The sequence below is a fragment of the Sciurus carolinensis genome, chromosome 2 (genome assembly GCF_902686445.1).
Source record: "Sciurus carolinensis chromosome 2, mSciCar1.2, whole genome shotgun sequence".
NCBI lineage: Eukaryota > Metazoa > Chordata > Mammalia > Rodentia > Sciuridae > Sciurus > Sciurus carolinensis.
The window spans coordinates 22,635,142-22,656,158 of NC_062214.1; the positions used below are offsets into that span (position 1 = coordinate 22,635,142).

At 35.9% G+C, this 21,017-nt stretch overlaps 1 protein-coding gene across 1 annotated transcript in view; it reads left to right on the forward strand.

Moving 5' to 3' along the window:
* Positions 1-21,017, forward strand: part of Trpc4ap (transient receptor potential cation channel subfamily C member 4 associated protein) — a 73,654-nt gene that overhangs the window by 24,407 nt on the left and 28,230 nt on the right. The window contains 5 exon segments of the mRNA XM_047540921.1: positions 4,760-4,817; positions 7,014-7,069; positions 7,620-7,748; positions 13,038-13,245; positions 18,280-18,465. Coding sequence (XP_047396877.1) covers positions 4,760-4,817; positions 7,014-7,069; positions 7,620-7,748; positions 13,038-13,245; positions 18,280-18,465 — 637 coding nt within the window.

Genomic DNA, 21,017 nt, shown 5'->3' on the forward strand with positions numbered 1-21,017 from the left:
CTCAAGATTTATCTGTGTTATAGTATATATCAGTACTTCATTCCTTTTTATTGTCAAGAAATAATCCCGTCGTATGGATATACCCTATTGTGTTTATCCATTCATCAGTGAGCATTTGGGTTGTTTCCACTTTTAGCTATTTTTAATGCTGCTTTGATTAGTAAAACTGCAATGAACATTGAAGTACAAGTGTTTCTGTGGCCATATTTTAAAATTTCCTATTGGATTGGGTGTTTTTAAAATTTTCTCTTGATATATATGTAGGAGTGGAGTTGCTGGGTCATATGGTAGCTCTATTTAACTTTTGAGGACCTGCCAACTGTTTTTTAGAGCAGCTGCATTATTTTACATGGCCATCAGCAGTATATGGAGGTTCCAGTTTCTCTACATTCTTTCCAACGGTTGTTATCTGTAGTTTTGATTATAGCCATTCTAGAGGGTATGAAGAAGCACCTCATTGTAGTTTTGATTTGTATATCTCTGATGTCTAATGATGTTGACCATTTTTTCTTTTCCTGTGTTAATGTATTGGCCATTTGAAGAATAACTTGGAGAAGCACAAGTTTTTAATTTTGTTCAAGTTCATTTTCTTTAATTTTTCTTTCATTCTTTGGGCTTTGGTGTATATCTAAGAAACCATTGCCTAATCCAGGGTCCCAAAGACTTACTCCTGTGTGTTTTTCTAAGTTTTATAGTTTCATCTCTTATATTTAGGTCCTTGATCTATTTGAGTTTCTTTTTGTTTATTTGAGGTAGAAGTCCATTTTCATTATTTTGCATGTGACTGTCCAGTTGTCACAACACAATTAGAAAAAAACTAGTCTTTTATTGTTTGTCTTGACACCCTTGTCAAATGTCAATTGATCATAAACACACATGGGTTTACTTCTGTACCTTAGTTCAAGATTGTTTTGGCTATTATCTGCCCCTTGCATTTGCATGTGAATTTCAGGATTGGTTTTGTCAATTTCTGAAAAGAAGCCAGCCAGGATTTTGATGGGCATCGCTTTGAATATGTAGGTCAGTTTGGGGGAGGATATCTTTAGTTTCTTTCAAAAATATTATCTTTTCATTGCACAGTCTTGTACTTGTTTAATTTTTTCCTAAATTTCTTATTCTTTTTGGTAAGTGGAATCTTTTTAAAAATATTTTTCTTTACTTGTAGATGTCTATAATACCTTTATTTATTTATTTTTATGTGATGCTGAGAATTGAACCCAGTGTTTCACATGTGCTAGGCAAGCACTCTACCACTGAGCTACAACCCCAGCCCTGGAATTTTTGGTTTGATCATTGCTATAGTTGTAGAAATGCATGGTATTTTTATGTATTGCTCATGTATCCCAAAAGTTTACCGAACTCTTATTTATTCTATAATTTTTTTTCTTTTTTTAGTGGACTCCTTAGGATTTTCTGTATTATAGGTTGTAACATCTGCAAATAGAGATATTTTGCTTTTTCCTTTCGAATTTGGATTCCACCCCCACTTTTTTTTTTTTTTTTTTCTTTCTAACTTTGCCCTGGTTAGAACCTTTATATGATAATAAATAGAAGTAGTGAGAGTGGACATATTTGAATTCTTTCTGCTTTCAGTGGGAAAGCACTCAGCTTTTTTTTTTTTGTTTATTTATTTTTTTTATTGTTAGTGTCTTTTATCAGGTTAGGAAGTTCCCTTCTATTCCTTATTGATTGTTCTCTTTTTTTTATCATGAAAGTGTGTTGAATAGTTTTCAAATACTTTTCTGCATCTATTGAGAGATGTTTGTGTGGGTTTTATCCTTTCTTCTGTTGATAATGTTACTAATTTTTGTTTTCCAAAGGCTGAGTCCTTTTTCCTTCTGGGAATTGCAGAACCAATTACAAGACCAAGCACTGATTAAGCAGTGGAGACTTTTAGTTTGTGCCAAGAATAGGAGAAGTAGGAGATAAACTTGCAAATCAACTTCCCGCTCCTTAAGGGTCTGGTGGGGAGTTTATAGACATAGGGTGAAAGAAACAAGGGGGAGGGGCAGGCTAATAAAGGGGAGGAATAGTATTTTATTATAATAAAGTAGAGATTTTTGGCTGTCACTCTGGCCACCTTGTTAGACCCAACCAATTTCAACCAGCCATCATGAAGATCAGTGTCTGCCTTTCAGACACTGTCCTCAAAGGTAAGAAAGATTAGGGCAGAATAAAAATTCAGCAAGGGCACCCAGGCAATACAAGACCAGGGTGGAGTAACAATATGGTGTATCATATTAATTGATTTTCATATGTTGAACCAACCTTGCCATTCGGGTATAAATTCCACTTAGTCATGGTGTATAAGGGTTTTTATATGTTGCCGGATTTGGTTTGCTAGTGTTTTTAGGATTTTTTTTTTTCCTGTGTGTACATTCATAAGAGATATTTGTCTGTGGTTTTATGATATCTTTGTTTGACTTTGGTATCTGGGTAATTCTGTCCTCATAGAATAAGTTGGAAAGTGTTCCTTGCTCTTCTGTGTTTTGGAAGAGTTTATGAAAAATTGATAACAGTAATTCTTCTTTAAATGTTTTGTATAATTTACCAGTGAAGCTGCTTGGGCTTCTGCTTTTCTTGATGTATAGAAGTTTTTGTATCCTTGATCACTGAATCAGTTGCTTTATTTTTTATAGGCTATTCAGATATTTTGTTTCTTCTTGAATCTTTTTTTTTTTTGTAGTTTGTAGGAATTTGTTCATTTTATCTAGGTCATCTAATTTATTGGCATGCAGTTTTCCTCTGTTATTTTCCATTCTCTATTTCACTAGTTTCCACTCTAATACTTATTTCCTTCTCTCTACTTGCTTTGGCTTTAGTTTATTCCTCCTTTCCCAGTGTCCTAAGGTAGAAGATTATTGATTTGAAGTCTTTTTTTTTTAAAGATCATCATTAGCTATAAATTTCCCTCTCAGCATTGCTTTATGTATAAGTTTTGGTTTATTCATGTATCTCAGATACTTATAAATTTCCCTTGTGATTTTTATTTTTAAATCTTATTGTTTGGGACAATTTTTGTAATTATCCACATATTGATGAATTTCCCATATTTCTTTCTCATTTCTAATTTCATTGACCAGAGAATATAATTTGTATTTGATTTATCCTGAAGAATGTTCTGTGCATACTTCAGTAGAAGGTATTCTGCTGTTGCTGCATGGAGTGTTCTAAAAATTTCTGTTGGGCTGGGGAGATAGCTCAGCTGGTAGAGTGCTTGCCTCACAAGCACAAGGCCCTGAGTTCGATCCCCAGTACCGCAAAAAAATAAAATAAATAAAATAAAAAAACAAAAATAAAAATGTCTGTTATTCCTAGTTGGTTTATGATGTTCAAGTCTTCTGTTTTTTTTTTTTTTTAACTGATCTTCTGCCTAGTCATTTATCCATTATTGAAAGCAAAGTATTAAAGTACTCTTTTAGTCAGCTTTTTTGCTGCTGTTACTAAAGGACCCAACCAGAACAGTTTTAGAGGCGGAAAAGTTTATTTGGGGGCTCACAGTTTCAGAAGTCTAAATCCATAGGCAGCAGACTCTACTCCTTGGGGCTCAAGGTGAGGCTGAACATGGCAGAAGAGTGTGGAGGAGGGAAGTCACTCACAGGATAATCAGGAAGCAGAGAGACTCTACTCACCAGATACAAATATATGCCTCAAAACCACAGCCCCAATGCTCCACCTCTTCCAGCTACACCCTGCTTGCCTTCAGTTGCCACTCAGTTAGTCTCATTAAGTGATTAATTCACAGATTGGGTTAAGGCTTTCATAACCCAATCATTTCTTTTCTGAATCTTCTCACATTGTCTCACATGTGAGTTTTCAGGGGACACCTCACATCTAAACCATAACAAGTATCCTCCTGTTTTGTTTTTTGGTACTGGGAATTGAACCCAGGAGTGTTTTACCACTTACCTACACCTTCAGCCTTTTTTATTTTTTATTTTGGAACAGGGTCTTATTAAGTTGCTTAGGTCCTAAGTTACTGAGGCTGGCCTCAAACTTGCAATCCTACTGTCTCACCTCCAGAGTTGCTGGGATTACAGGTGTGCACCATGACCGACTCCATTATATTTGAATTGTCTCTTTTAGTTCTGTCAGCTTTCACATCTGTACTTTGGAGCTCTGTTGGGAAGTGTGTGTTTATTTAAAATATATCTTCATGATGGATTAACCCTTTTATCAATTATAAATTGTCTCTTTCCAACAGAATGAATTTTTAAATACATATTTATTCTAAAGTTTAAGGAAACTTGTGTACTCTATTAAAAGTATGTAAAATGAAAAATATATGCATATCACCCCCAGCCCTTGGTAAAAATCAGTGCCAATGATTTATGGTATACCTTTTGAGACCTTTTTAATAAACATACATGTGTTCTTTAAGTAAAAGAAGAGCCATGGTAGTAATAATGTTCTGTAGCTTTTCAAATATTAAAGTCACATTGAACCTCAGAGATTACATTGATCTAACTTACTCATTTATAAAAATGAGAAAACCAAGTCCCAAATAGGGACATTGGCATGTGTAAGTTTACATGAAAAATATGTGGCTGAGTTGGGACTGGAATCCAGGTTTTCTGACTCTGGTACAACTCTTCTTCCCCTGAATCTCATTGTCTTCTGGCACAAGAAGATCTTGTAGTTCTGTGACAGCTACTTGGGCCATGAACTGTGGTAGCAAAGAATGTTTTATAGTTTGTGCTTTGAATTAATTTTTCAGATTTTTATTCCTTTTTTTCTTGTTGTTTTTGTTTTTAAATAGCTCCTTGTAGAAATTCTTATGAGACCTACAATCTCTATCCGGGGACAGAAACTAAAAAGTAAGTATGTTTGTCAGGCACTGTTTCTCATTTCCCAATGTACCAGTATGGTGGCATTTCTTCAGCGTTGCTCTTCTTTCCCTTCTTAACTCTTAACAGCTTACCATATTCAGTTCCAATTGCTCTCTCTATCCCCAACTAAGCAACACTCTTCCTTCATTCCATACTATATAGAAATATAGACCTAGCACTTTCAAAAACAAAATAAAGCATGAAAATCACTGAGCTAAAAGAATTGCCTCTTTAAACTTTTTGAACTTTTTAATTTTTTTTGTACCAGGGAATGAATGCAAGGGCGTTTAACCACTGAGCCACATCTCTGGCCCTTTCTATTTTTTTATTTTGAGGTAGAGTCTCCCTAAGTTGCTTAGGGCCTTGCTAAGTTGCTGAGCTTGGCTTTGAACTTGCAGTCCTCCTGCCTCTGCCTCCTGAGCTACTGTCAGCCTCCCTTGCCACTATAAATCTTTTAGTAGTTGTTTGATCCAACTTTTTTTTCTTTGGAGATTCTTATTTCACATATATAGCTACCTGAGAGTAAGGAATAACCTGGTATAATCACTTTATTTACGTTTTTGAAAAACCTATTAGGTTTTTGTTAGAAGAGTCATACATGCTCTTTGTAAAAAGTCAGTCGTTACCAGAGCACAAATGATAAAAAGTCAGAGTTTTTTGGTACTATATAATTTTTATTTTGGGTAGTGAGTATATGGGTATTATTCTTCTATTATTTGTAACTTACACATGTTACAGATGTTCTTTTTAGGTATTCAGTATTTAATTTTTAAAAAGTAAGTAGGGAGTCTTAAAAGCCAGAATGCCCTTCTACAAGCATCACATGTATGTTTTTTTAATTTTTAAAAAATTTACCCTTAACATCAATAACACATATTGTATAAGGCCTCATTTGTGTGTGCAGTAGTGGTTAAGAAAATTCCTATTTATCTTTAATGCCTTAGTGTTGTGCAGTAGGTTAGTCCTTCATGTTCTCTACCTTGACAGCAAGTAGCATCTTGTAATTGGTAGTGCACTTGTTTATTTTCTTCTTCCTCCCTCTAGATTTTGTCTGTCTCTTTCTTTCTGTCTCTCTGTCTCTCTCTCTCTTTTTTTTTTTGCTACTGCTATATGTTTTAGAGTAGGTGCTAAATGAATACTTGGTTAATGCATGAATCACAACAACTCTCTTTGAAACTGGAAAGCCTAGAAATATTGAAATAGGTTGATCTGGTATTCCACCCTGCTCAGAAGCCACTAAATATATAAAGCAAAAAAGGTTGAAGTGGGTTGAGAGGTAGTGATGAGGGATACAGGGCACCTGTATTGTCTCAAGATATATGAGGCAACCTTTCTGGTCAAGCCAGCTTGGCAGGACTGCTCATTGGGACCTCAGGGAGAATTTATGGCAGCATAGGAGAGAATTAAGATAGTTTTTTAAAAAATACAAGCAGTGGAAGACAAAACACTTTTGTCCATGTGTCGTACTTCGTTTTATCATCTCTGGGTTTTGGGGTCATGAAAAATTAAGTTTACATTTTTGTGCTGTTTTATTGTTCTGCTCACAGAGAAATACTGAGTTCACTGGAATCAGTAGTAGGTCAAACACTAAAAGCTATTTGCCCAACATAATTAACAGCAATTAAAAAAAATAAAACACTCAGTTGGTGAATCTTTAGTAAAAGTGGTACCTTTGTTTGCTGCTAGCAGAACATCCAATTGAAATTATAATGAGCAATTAAGATGCTTGTACTTTGGATTTTAGTAGTTCTCTTTTGAAAATGTACCTTGAGGCAAAAATTGAACCCAGGTATAAAGAGGCTATACACACATATTAAGTTGCTTATTTATAGTCTATTTAAATAGCAAAACCGCCCTCAAAATTCTGGCTTATCCTAAACAAAGACACAAAGGAAAAATGACTTTATTGAGTGATGGCACCACAGCAGATTGAATGTGAAGAATGTGGTGTACAGTAGGAAATTGGCTGCTGTATCAAACCAGAAAGTAATATACAAATTGTTTTTTAAGTTCTGATGGGCACTGTGAAATCTTTGATAGACAAATTTTTGACAGACTGGAAGGAGATATACTAAAAGAAAAGTAATCATCTTGGAGAGAATTATTATAGTTCTTTAAAATGTAATAATGTTATACTGTCCTTTCAGTGAGAAAAATAACCAGTTATTGTGCCTTCCCTTTCAGTAAGTGATGAAATGTCCAAGGACTGCCTGAGCATCCTGTATAATACCTGTGTCTGTGTAAGTACCCCTGCCATTGGGGCACCATTTATCTCCCTACCACATCTTCAGTGGTTAAGAAGGGAACGTGTGAGTGGGGATGCAGACACAGGAACTGTCTTCAGACACTCAAGAGAATTGGATTTATTTTATGTGTGCCTTAGAACCAGGACCAACAAGTAGAAATATTGGGGAGGCAGAATTCTGAAATAATTCTTTTAGCTCTGAGTGAAATCACTCACATTAGTCACCAGTTTCTGTTCCAAATCATGTTTGTTTGTTCTCTAAATTTGGGGCTTAGATTTTATAGGTCAACTAAGGCCACTGCCGCCTACTTTTCTCATTCTCAGCTTTAGAGTGGCTCCCTGTTGTGTGTCAGAGGCTTTTTGATGCATGACTGGGCATTTGCAGCTGTTCCCCACAGTTAACACATGATGTCCTAGATTTATTGGGGTACCATTTTTCCAAGGTGAGATTGCTTTCCAGCACCTGGAAGGAAGGTCTTGCTGTTTATATTTTATGGTCACAACCTATTCACAACCTTGCTTTTTCTTCTCTCTCCCTGTGACAGACGGAAGGAGTTACCAAGCGCTTGGCAGAAAAGAATGATTTTGTGATCTTCCTGTTTACACTGATGACAAGTAAGAAGACTTTCTTACAAACAGCAACCCTCATTGAAGATATTCTGGGTGTTAAAAAGGTGAGCTGAGGGCTGGAGATAGCTTAGTTGGTAGAGTGCTCGCCTCGTAAGCACAAGGCCCTGAGTTCAATCCCCAGCACCGCAAAAAAAAAAAAAAAAAAAAAAAAAAAAGTTGAGCTGTGTCCTCCAGCAGGTTGCTGAATAGATGGGGGAGCATATATTAGATTATTAGATTCTCAAACCTAATGTAATGTACAGAATTCCTTCAAAAGAAATTCTTTCATACTTGCAGTGTTAAATTGTTTTTTGGTGTTACTTAGATATATTCAAGTATAAAACTAGTATCAGTGAGTCTTTTATGACTATGAAACTTAAATAAGTACATAAATTAAAACCAAACTAATTAAGAAACTAAAACTTCAAATTGACTTTGTGAATTTAATGTGATAGCCAGTATTTCTTTGCTAAGATAAAATTGCCCCTCGATAATTATTATGGTAGACATTCTTTTTAGCATATCTATACCACTGTATGCTGTGTGGTAACTCTAATTTAGAACCAGTTCTCTGTATTTGAAACTGCTGTGAAACCATTATTCATTAGGGTAAATTCCCCATGGTGGTAATGTTTGGCCTTTGCTTATTAAGTCTTCCTCAGTTTTTCTCATATGCCTTTAATGATTAAGATTGGTTAATTGCTGCCAACATAGTAGACAAAAATGTGAGCACTGAAATCCTGCTACTTGGTTATTTATAAGGTAGACATTCAAATTATCCATAGTTTGGTTGTTTTTTTGTTGTTGTTTTGTTTTTTATAATCAGCATTTAGGTGCAGTGATAAATACCTCTCTTCTCAGCTACTTGGAAGGCTGAGGTAGGAGAATTGCAAGTTCCAGGCCATTCTGGACAGCTTAGTAAGACCCTGTCTTTACAAAGGGGTGGGGATGTAACCCAGTGGTAGATTGTTTTGGAGTTCAATCCTCAGTACCAAAAAAAAATTTTTAAATTAATTAAATTTAAAAATTGTGACTTATAAATTTCTCATCAAGAACTCACAGACCCCGCCAAAAGACTTTTGTTAGAGACTCACTCTTTTAGAATTTTGTTGTGATCCTTGTTAGGACTCAGAGCCTGCTTCCCCAGTCCTTATCTGTTCTGAGCCTCTTTGTTGGTTTCTGGTTGACAGATTTCTTCCCCCTTATGGCTGAGCAGCCTCCTTAAGGTTGCTATCGCAGGAAGTAGGTACTCGTGACCTCAGCTTTCATTTGTCTTTCTGCTATGCTCTTCTGAGGACTTGCTTGTCATTGTTCAGGCAGAAGTAGCACAAGTGACCCATTGTCTATAGGAACACATTGGAGATGTGTGCAGGCCCCAGACAAGTCCTTTGTGCCCTTTGACAAAAAGACTGTTATTTTCCCAGTAATTGTGTGCTCTAGCTAGTGTGTAGAGGGCCTTCATGGCAGAAACTCCACTCTCTAGCAGTCTCGCATAGGAGGCTGATATAGGAGCATAGGAGTGATGACTCTCCATGACTTTCCCCACCTGATCCCTTATGCCTTCTCATTCATTTCTGTGCTGCCAAAAATGATGATGGAGTCTACTATACTTGATGGGTATCTTGGCACAGTTTGCAAAGGGTATAGACACCAGGAGAAAAGTGGAAACTCAAACCACAAACTGGGAAAATGTATTTGCAATTCATGCAACAAACAAAGGATTAGTATTCGGAATTTCCTTACAAATCACTCTGAAAAAGAAACGTAGCATAGTTGAAAAATGAACAATGAAACCAACAAATATCTCACAGTAGAGTAACAAGTGAGCCATAAATGTAAGAGAAGAAGACTGACTTCATTGATAAACAAGGAAATGCAAATCCCATATGAATAGGGAGGGACAGAGGGAGGAAATGTTGGTGAAAATGTGTATCCATGGAAATGCTTACCCACTGCTAATTTTTTAGTATCAGGAGAATTTATTTTTACTTTTTGTTTTGTTTTATACTTGAACAAGCACCTAGGGAAACTGTTCAGAGGGCTGAGGCATTAGTATTTTGCCATGGGTTATTTGTAAACTGTTTCTGAACACACTGTGGGAAAGCTTAGTCTCCAGAACAGTGATTCCTAGAGATGAAAGTGCTAGATAGAACTCAGAGGAGTTATGAAATTAAGGGGTCTAATAACTAAATAAAAAAGATCAAAGTGTGTGTCATGCAAGGGTATTGTTTGAAGATATTTTTTTTCCATATTTATACATTCCCACATGTGTATTTATTAGGCTATGATGGAAAATATAATTTATTCTGTGCATCAGGTAACATATGACAACATTCATAGCATCATTGTTTCAGAACAGAACCTGAAAGCAAGTCAGTGATCCATGTCTCTTTATACAGTGGAATATTGTGAAGTATTATAAGTGAATGAACAGTTGCTTTAGGTAGCAACATAGCTGAATAATGGAAATGATTGATAGAAACTAGTGGTAGAAGACTATAGATAGTATTTCATTTTTATAAAGCTCAAAAATAAAATCAGATTCTGTGTATGATAAAACTCATTGATGGCAAAGCAATAATTCACAGCAGTGGTTACATCTGACAAGCAGAGAGATGTAACAGGAAAGGCATATAGAGGTATTCATTTTCTTATTTCAGAACATGTTGTATATATCAAATATTAAACAAAAAATGTAAAAAGAAGTGACTTTTGGGTGGTGGGGTTTGATTTGGGACCAATACACCAGGGTTACAGGAACTGAAGAGCTGGAAGTAGTTTCCAATAATAAGACTAACATTTATGTGTACAACTGACATTTATGTGTACTGACTAGGGAAAGAAAAGACAAAGGTGGAAGCAACTGCTCCCAGTTCTCCCTCCACAGCAGATTCCTCTCCTCCATCTCCAGAAATAGAGGGCAGTGGGATTCATGAAAACAGTTAGGAATCATTAGCTTTTTAGTGCATGTTTGTGGATTCTTTCGCTACTGGGTCTTATGCTTTAGGGCTCTAGACAAAAGGTAAACTATGCCCCTCCCTCAAGGTAGTGTCACAATTATTTGGGAAATAGATGCAGAAACAAATAATTACAAGTCTACATTATATGCAGTGCTAGAGAAATTCCTGATCCTGTGGAAGTGTAGTAAATCGGTAGGATGAAGGATAGCACGTGTTACCTGGGGAATATAAGACCCATTTGAAATAAGGAAAGCTCACATAGTACACACATTTGCAGACTCCCCCCCGCCCCCCCCAATACTGGGGTTGAACACAGGGACACTCTACCACTGAGCAGCCCTTTAAAAAAATTTTTTTTATTGTGATACAGGATCTGAACTAAATTGCCCAGGCTGGCCTTGAACTTGTGATTCTCTTGCCTCAACCTTCCAGATACCTGGGATTATAGCCTGGCGGCATTTGCAGATTTAAAAAAAAAAAAAAATATTTGCGAGTTTAAGCAAGAAAAAGAAAAAGAATATAACCAACTAAGAGTCATTTCAAAAAAATTCAATATTCATTCATAATAAAAACTAGTATTTTAGTCAACTTTTTGTCACTGTAATGAAATACTGGACACAGGCTACTTATGAAGAAAAAGAGGCTTATTTAGCTCACAGTTATGGAAACTGAAAGTTCAGAGAGCATTGCACAGGGTCTGTGGCAAGGGCTGTCCCTAGGCTCTATCACCTCAGGGCAGGTAGCAATGTGTGAGTATATAAGAGGGAGCAAGAAGATTACACTTTGAGGTAGGAAACAGAGAGAGACCTGGGTGAGACCTTTTATAACAACCCTTTCCCAAGAACTACCAAGGAGTTCCAGGAGAAATAACTTGTGAGGGTACACTCCCAGTGTCATTAGGACCTCTTAGAGTCCCCACATCTTAAGGATTCTACCACCGTGATAGGATTACCCTGGTGATCAATTTCCCAGTATAAAAGCCTTTGGTGGGTTGCAAACCATATTCAAACTGTAGCAATTAGGGCTGGGACTGTAGCTCAATAGTAGAGCCTTTACCTAACATGCATTAAACACTGGGTTTGATCCTCAGCACCATATAAGAATAAATAAAATAAAGGTATTATGTCCATCTATAACAAAACAAAAACAAAACTAGAGATAAATGGAAAATTCCTTATCTTAATATAGGATATGTATTGAAACTTACAGTAAACATTAATTTTGAAACTTTGAAAATATTTCTCTTAAAGTCAAGAAAAAAATAAGAATACTTGCTTTTTTGTACTCTACATAAATGGGTATATATACATGTACACAAGGAGCATCAGTAGGAATATGCATTGTAACATTGTTTCATAGTGAAAGTTACACTTACCTAAATGCATAAAAAGGAGAACACTTAAATTGTGGAATAAAGGGAAAAAAATAATTGAATGAAAGCTATTTGGATCCATGTAGATAAACACACCATTGAGTCAAAAGTAAGGTATAGTATCATAATCACACTGTGCATGCAGAACAGTAGCATAAAATTTAATGAAAATATTTATAAGAATAAAATCATGCCCTGGGAATAACAAATGCAAAGTTCAAAATAATGATTACCTGGGGCTAGGGATATAGCTTAGTGGTAGAGCACTTGTGTAGCATGTGCAAGACGCTGGGTTCAATACCCAGTTTAAAAATAAATAAATAAATAAACATATATATATATATATGTATATATATATATATACACACACACACACACACACACACATATATGTTAACTTTATATATAAAATCTATATATATATAAAATTTCTTAAAATGAAAAAAAATCTAAGCCAGGCATGGTGACTCATGCCTAGATCCCAGATACTAAGGTAGGAGGATCACATGTTTGAGGCCAGCCTTACCAACTTAGTGAGACTCTGTCTCCAAAATAAAAATAAATAAAAGGGGCTGTGGATATAGCTCTGTGGTAGAATGCTTGCTGAACATGTGTGAGGCTCTGAGTTCAACCCCTAGTTTAAAAAAAAAAATCTGTAGCAAAAGTGGTAGTTTATGATTTATGTAATTTGATGCCCCACACCTTTTTTTTTTTTTTTTTTTTAAATAGCCAAAAATGCGTCACAAGAGCAAAGGTAGAGCATGGGAGCTGTGGTGCTCAAAGGATAAATTTAAACCGTGGACTAATCCTAGGAAGTATGTTAGTCTCATTTTACAGATAGCAAGGAAAGATGAGAGATACCAAAATTTACTTATCTCGCACAACTGCTAATTGTAGAGCTGGGATTTGAACACTTGAGTGGTCTCACTACTGAGACCCATTTCTGAGGAAATGCACAAGGGCAGTTAACAATCTCTTGAGCCAACTGAGCATGGGAATTGTTTCATTTGTATCTTCTGTAGGAAATGATCCGACTAGATGAAGTTCCCAATCTGAGTTCATTAGTATCCAATTTCGATCAGCAACAGCTTGCTAATTTCTGCCGGATTCTGGCTGTCACCATTTCAGAGATGGATACAGGGAACGATGACAAGCACACACTTCTTGCCAAAAATGCTCAGCACAAGAAGAGTTTGAGCTTGGGGCCTTCTGCAGCTGAAATCAACCAAGGTAAAGTTCTCAGAATTTTGAGATTATACCTCTGAGACCCTTCCTAAATCATCTAGCTCTTTGAATATCTCTAGAGATTGAGGTGTAAGAATCCTGACAATCCATTTAGAAATTTACACGTATCTGTGTTTACCTAAAAATAAAAATAAATAAAAATCCACTGTTTATCAGAATTACAAATATTTATACCTTTTGTCCTACTAAGCCTCTCTGAACCTTTATCTTATAGATGTATATCAAAGTTATTCATTGCAACATTATAATAACAAAAGTCTTACTGAGTGCACCTGTAATCCCAGCAGCTCTTTGGAGGCTGAGGCAGGAGGATCATGAATTGAGTAAAAAATACAAAGTAGGAATACAAAATGGAAATGTGGCTCAGTGGTTAAGTGGCCCTGGGTTCAATCCCCAGTACCAAAACAAAACAAAAGTCTGGAAACAATCCAAATGTCCATCAATAAGAAACTACTTAATTTATATAATGTTTATATGATGGAAAATTATATAACTTTAAAAAAAGATCTCTATGTACTACCATAGAAAAATCTCTAAGAAATATTAATGATAAAAAGGAAAATACAGGGGCTGGGGTTGTGGCTCAGTGGTAGAGCTCTTGCCTAGCATGTGTGGAGCACTGGGTTCGATTCTCAGCATCATGTATAAATAAATGAATAAAATAAACGCCTGTCAACATCTAAAAAAATTTAAAAAAAAAAGAAAATGCAGAACAGTGTTTATAATACGATACTTTCATATTAGGGAGGGAGACTAAGACTATTCATTTGTTTGCTTACATACAGTCTGCATAAAGAAACTGAAAGGATACCTAAGAAATCTGAAGTGGTTACCTGCTAGGAAGTGGCTGGTAATGGTGGCCAGTGTCATCAGTGGCACTGGGACTTCTTAATAATACTTATATATATTTGATTTATAACCATGTGGATATGTTAATTATTAAAAAAAAAACCCTATTCTAACCAATCTACCCCACATATTTCTTTTCAGTAGCAGAATAACTCTATTTTATTGATAATGTATTATTCTGACCTAAGATGGTTTTGGGGAAACTGGGTATACATCTGGCTGTAAATATATAGATGATAAATTTTTTTTAACTATCTTTACAGTTAGTTCCTTTGAGGGCATTATGTTAAATGAAATAAGCAAACTTAAAAAGTCAGGGGTTCTATGTTTTCTCTCATGTGGAAGCCCGAGAGAGAAAAAGAAAAAAGAAAAAAAAAACGTGTGTGTTGGGGAGGGAGCGTCTCGTAAAAATAGGAGACCAGTAGAATAGATAAAGGAAATGGAGGTGCGGGAGAAGGGGGTAGAGAAAGGGGAGGTAGTATCACATTGTGTACATGTATAAATATGTAGCAACAAATTCCACTGTTTTGTATAATTATAATGTACTAATTTTTAAAAGCTAGTTCTTGACTGTTAACAGCTAGAAATTTAGACATCAAATTGTTGATAAATAAATGTATCACTGCATATCAGTGTGTACCCTAGGGTTAAAAAAATAATAATAATAAAAATGCACTAGAAAACTCTGACCATCCCAAGGTAGCTCTGGTGGTGCTTAGAAAACAATACTTTGTTTCTGCATTCCAGGGCTGTCTCTGCAGAGTTACTGAAGTGCTTGCTACACAGCAGCCTGCTTTTGTAATATTGAATGTGCCCTCCATTAACTCTGTTAAGGTCCTGATGGTTATAACTGTGCTTTGTAGGTTATTAAGGAATAAATTTTACATATTTCAGTCATGATATCTGTAAAAAAAACATGAGTATGTGTATTCTGTGGACCCTAGATGAGTGTGTTTCCCTACAGGTTTGCATTGCCTTCTGTGTCTATAGAAAAGGCCTTCCTTGTTCTGTTAGGTGTTTCTTCTTCTCTTCCTTCCATATGATTTTTGGAGCATTCTCATTGTAATAAGTTGTAAATAATACTTTAAAAAATTATAAATTTTATTATAACTGAATTATACCTTAACACTGACATGAACACACATTACGTAGACATTGCTCCTGCTCTATGGCAAACACTGAGCTAACTTCTTTACGTAGAAGTAGTGAGAAAGACCTCTGTTGTCATTTTTTAACTGAACTCCAGTATTGAATACTTTTAAATGCATATAGCTGTGGCTGCCATATGAAATATCATAGACTGAGGGACTTAAATAACAGAAGTTTATTTTCTCCCAGTTCTGGAAGCTAGAAGTTCAAAATCAAGTGCTGTCAAGATTGGTTTCTGGCAAGGCCTTTCTTCTATGGAGGTGGCTTACATCCTCTTGGGGCTTTTCCTCTGTGGATACAAAGAGAAAGAGAAAGCTCTTATGTCTCTTCCCTTTTTTTCTTTTCTTTTTTTGGGTGACTGAGGATCAAAGCCAGGGGTACTCTACCTAGGAATCTCTGGGGTGAGAAGTAAGGGCCTCATAACCGTGAATGCTGGGAAGGTCACATCTGAAGGGGTATATTTAGTATTCAAGAATAGGGAAAAGTTGGACTGGGTTGTGGCTCAGTGGTAGAGCACTTGCCTAGCATGCGTGAGGCATTGGGTTTGATTCTCAGCACCGCATATAAGTAAATGAATAAAATAAAGGTCCATCAACAATAAAAGAATGAGGAAAAGTGAGTCTTCTGAATAAAGAAACTTGGAGTTATTTATATTGGAGAAAAGAAATACAAGAAAAATCCAATGAGGTAAAAATTTTTGTATACAACCCAAACTCTTTTTTATTTTTAGAAAAGGAATACATACCTAAGTATTTTTTTTTTAATCTAAACAGTACAAAAGGAACAGCAGATAAACAGTAAACAGTACAAAGTTTGTCTCCTTCCTATGTAATTTATTACCAGTCTTCTTCAGAGATCTCTATATGAGCCAATTATAGGATTGGGGGTAGGAGGGAAAGATTGACTCTTGTTTGTATATATGGCAGTGTGTGTGTGTGTGTGTGTTTGTGTGTGTGTTTATTGTAGATGGACACAATGCCTTTATTTCATTTCTTTATTTTAATGTGATTCTGAGTCATCAAAGTCAGTGCCTCACATGTGCTAGGCAAGTACTCTACCACTGAGCCACAACCCCAGCCCCATGTGATTCCCTCTTAATTAAAAAAAAAAAAAAAAAAAACAAAAAAAAAACTTTTAGTTGTAATGGACACAATAACTTTATTTTATTTATTTATTTTTATGTGGTGCTAAGGATCAAACCTAGTACCTCACATGTGCTAAGCAAGCATTCTACTACTGAACCACAACCCCAGCCAGCTCTGATTCCTTCTTATAGCTACATTTTATTGCATTATATGAGCCTACCATAATTTATTTGACCAATGCCCTATTAATGGAAATTTATTTCCAGTTTTGTTACTACAGGTAACAACTTTGTGTGATAGAGTATAATATGCTGGGTGTTGTTTGTATTTTAAACTTTGATGGAAGTTGACAAATTAACCCTTCCTAGTACAGGGCATTTTCAGATTTTTTGATATTTGCCAAGCTGTTGAGTAAAACAATGGTATCTTTAAAAAAAAAAAAAAAAAAAACTATCTCAATATAAATGTTTTTTTTAATTGAAATAAAGGTCACATAACATAAAATGGACCATTTTAAAGTGAACTGTTGAGTGTATTTACATGTTGCACATCTACCCCACTCTGTCTTGTTCCACATTATTTTCTTATTTTGAGACAGTCTTACTAAGTTTTCTAAGGCTAGTCTTGAACTTGGTTTCCTCTCACCTCAACCTTCCATTCACTCTTATTCCCAATGACCTAATTCCCTCTGTTCAGTTTGATGGACATTTGGGCTATTTCCTCAGGCTGTTTCTTATGACATCTACTGCTGCTGGTTTCTTTTCTGTCCTTCCTGGGAGGTTTAATGCATATTTAAATAAATATATACAGACATTAGCCTCATTTTCAAGAAGGTTAAATGATGGTACCAGGATTTAAACCCAATATCCCTGTCATTAAAGTTTATTGTTCTCTTATACTGATCTTAATTTCTCTCTTAATATGAGTGAATGGGATTAGTAGAAATACAAGATGAAATCATTCAGTTATCATTCAATCATCCTTAGAAAGGATGCTTGTCTTCTTTCTACTGGTAACTGTTTGTTATAGGAAAGTCAGAAACTACAGATATGTAGCTTGGTCAGGGGGATACTGGGGGCTGAATCAGGGGCCTCATAAATGCTAGGCAAGTTCTCTAAACCATTGAACTACATCTCAAGATAAGTAATTTTTAAAATTTGTTGTTTTTAGATAAGCATGACATATTATATATACATGGACCATTTTTAAAGGAGCATTTATATGCTTTCCTACTCAGGAATAGCTGCGGTATATTACATGCTTTTCTTCTTTATATGTATATATATATATTTTTTTTAATTTTTAAAAATGTTTTTTAGTTGTAGGTATGTATATTTTAAAGAAACAAATGTTTAAATTTTTGAAGAAAATGAGCTTAAACCAATATTGTTTAATAATTTACTTTTTTCTCTAACAAGTAAATTTAAAAAGTTTTTGAGTCTGTGTAAAAATTTGTGTCATCATTCTCAAAGTCTGTGTTAAATTCCATTGTGTGGATTTATCGTTATATTTAATCAATCTGCTGTTGATGAACATTTAGTTATCTTAACCTTTATACTATTCCAAAAACCACATCAGTGGAAATCTTTATACAGATATTTTTGTATTCATGACTGGATATTTTCTTATGATGGTTTCCCAGAAATGAATCTGTTAACTCAAAGAAACACAAATTTAAGGTATAAGGGTTATTCCAGTATATATTTGCACCAATAGATAAAAGAGAGCTGTAGTTTCCCTGAACCTGCTAAAAATTGAACTTGTTTCTTAAATTTTATTGCTATTTTACTTTGGCTTGGCATTTTTTCTTAAAAGAGCAGCTCTGACTAACTGCTATTTCAGTAAGAATCATTTACTATCATTCATATAGTTGAGTGCTTTAGAGCTCATTTGCCTGGTGATTGTTTTGGAAATTTCCTCATTCTCTTCCTGACAGCGGCCCTTCTCAGCATCCCTGGTTTTGTTGAGCGGCTTTGCAAACTGGCAACTCGAAAGGTGTCAGAGTCAACAGGTACAGCCAGCTTCCTTCAGGAGTTGGAGGAGTGGTACACATGGCTAGACAACGCTTTGGTGCTGGATGCCCTGATGCGAGTGGCCAATGAGGAGTCTGAGCACAATCAAGGTACTTCGGGTGGGTCCTCTGAGTGGTGAGCTATTTTTCATTGGGGAGCAGGGCCTGGAGACTTTTTTTTTTTTTTTTTTTTTTTGCCATACTGGGAATTGAACCCAGGGCCTTGTGTTTGCAAGGCAAGCACTCTACCAGCTCAGCTATATCTCCAGCCCTGGAGACATTCTTAATCACCTTTTCAAGAAGGATTTATTTGAGACTTGCTAAAAGTAGAATTCTCCTAACGTCATCCTAGAGTGTGACTATTAAGACTTTTTTTAAAAAAAATATTCTTTCAGTTGTCAGTGAACCTTTATTTTATTTATTTATTTATATGCAGTGCTGAGGATTAAACCCAGGGCATCACACATGCCAAGCAAGTGCTCTACCACTGAACTACAACCCTAGCCCCAAGACTCTTGACAGCTGATTACAGCAGTCTTTTGGAACTCCTCACAGTGACTGATTACAAGAAGTGCTTTGTTGCAGAACCTGAGGCAGATATGTTTAAGGATTGATGGGAGCCAATAAACAGAGCATTCTTAGGAACTCAGGAAATCTTTCTTGTCTGGTATTCATCCTACATATTTCTTAGTCTTTGTTTTTGCTCTGCCCTAACTTTTTCTTATTCCTTGATGGGACTGGGTAGCTTAATGAGTTCATAGACTCCTAGTCTAAGCCCCATCTTCCTGATAAAGGACTCTGGCCCATCTTGGGCCAGGTGCTTACACCTGAAGCATTTGACTCTGGGCAGCAGGATGGAATCAGATTGTTCAAACCCAGGAATTCTTAACTTCCAAACAAGGAATATGGTACCTCCCTAGGATGCAAGGTCACAAACTTTTCATATCCCCTCCAACTCCCAAATTGAAGAAGCTGAGTTCTTGGAGAGTATGATTTAACCCAGCTCTGTACTACACTCATAATGTGGAAGCTTTGCCCCATGTTTTTCAGGCCAAGAATACTATGGCTTCAAATGCTCTTTCCCTAACTCACTTATTTCCAAAGATTTCACACCAGGAGAGGTAAGTGGAGAGAACTAGGGCCTATGACCTTATTCCAGACTAGCGACTCAGACGTTTTGCCTAAGGGAAGAGAAGAGGTACTTGGTCAGAACAGAACCTGGAGAGATTCATACCTAAGGGCAGTAATTTCAAAAATAATAGAGATTTCGATGATAAGCAAATAAGAGGAGGGTGGTAGTTCTTAAGTAAGAATAACAAACTAAACAAATAAGCTCACTAGTTCACCATAAAAGCAAAGGAAGAGACCTGTAAGAAGAGCTCTCCTAAGGTCAGAACTGACCTCACCCTCAAAATCTATCCCTACTTGGGGCTGGGGTTGTAGCTTAGTGATGGAGCACTTGCCTTGCATGTGTCACTGGATTCAATCCTCAGCACCACATAAAAATAAATAAATAAAATAAAGGTATTATGTCCATTTACAACTAAAAATATATATATATTAAAATTAAACAAAAACTATCCCTGCTTGAATTTAACCATAGCAGACTTTGGAGCAATTTATGCCCCAAGGCATTATCAAAAACAGAATTCAGTCAGCACTTGGTGGAACCTGACTTCTGGGTGTGATTCCAGAAGGGACAGAAAGCGTAACAGAGATCAGGGAAAGAACCAGTCAGAGAGAACCATCCCAGGGAGACTGTGCATGCGCTCTCTGAGGTACAACAGTAAAGTCTTCACTAGACTATTGGAGAAATGGACTTTACTAAAATAGGCCAAGTCACTAAACAAATAAACAACAAGCCCTAAAGGGGAACCATCTCCAGAGTTGTTACAATATATTACCTAAAATGTTAGTTTTATGATACATACAAAGAAACAGAAAAATGTGAGCCATACACGCAAAAAAAGTAAGCAATGAAGATTGCCTTTGAAGACCCAGATAAGAGATTTAACAGTGACTACAAAGCAGCCCATATAAATATGGACTAAAAAGTAAAGGAAACTATATTTGTAGAAGTTAAAAAAAAAAAAAAAGTGCCTGACACAGTGGTGCACACCTATAATCCCAGTGGCTCAGGAGGCTGAGGCAGAAAGATCACAAGTTCAAAGCCAGCCTCAGCAACTTAGGGAGGCCTTAAGCAACTCATTAAGACCCTGTCTTTAAAATAAAATACAAAATGGTCTGGGGATGTGGCTCAGTGGTAAGTGCCCCAGGCTCAATCCCCAGTACCAAAAAAAAAAAAAAAAAAAAAAAAAAAAAAGCTTTGATGATGCTTTCTCATTAAATAGAGAACAATAGAATGGAAATATGAAAAAGAGTCACGAGTTGAATAGTAAAATAACTGAAATGAAAAATTCATTGGAAGAACTCAGCAGTAGATTTGAACTGTCAGAAGAAAGAATCAAAACACTTGAGGAATAGATTAAGATCCAGCATTCTGAAGACTAGCGAATAAACAGGAAATACGAACAGAGCCTCAGAATAATGTGAGAGAATGTTACGTGCACAAAGGTGTGCATAATAGAAGTAACAGAAGGAGATAGAAAGGAACAGGAAAATATTCTTTTAAAAAATGGTGAAAACAACCCAAATTTAATGAA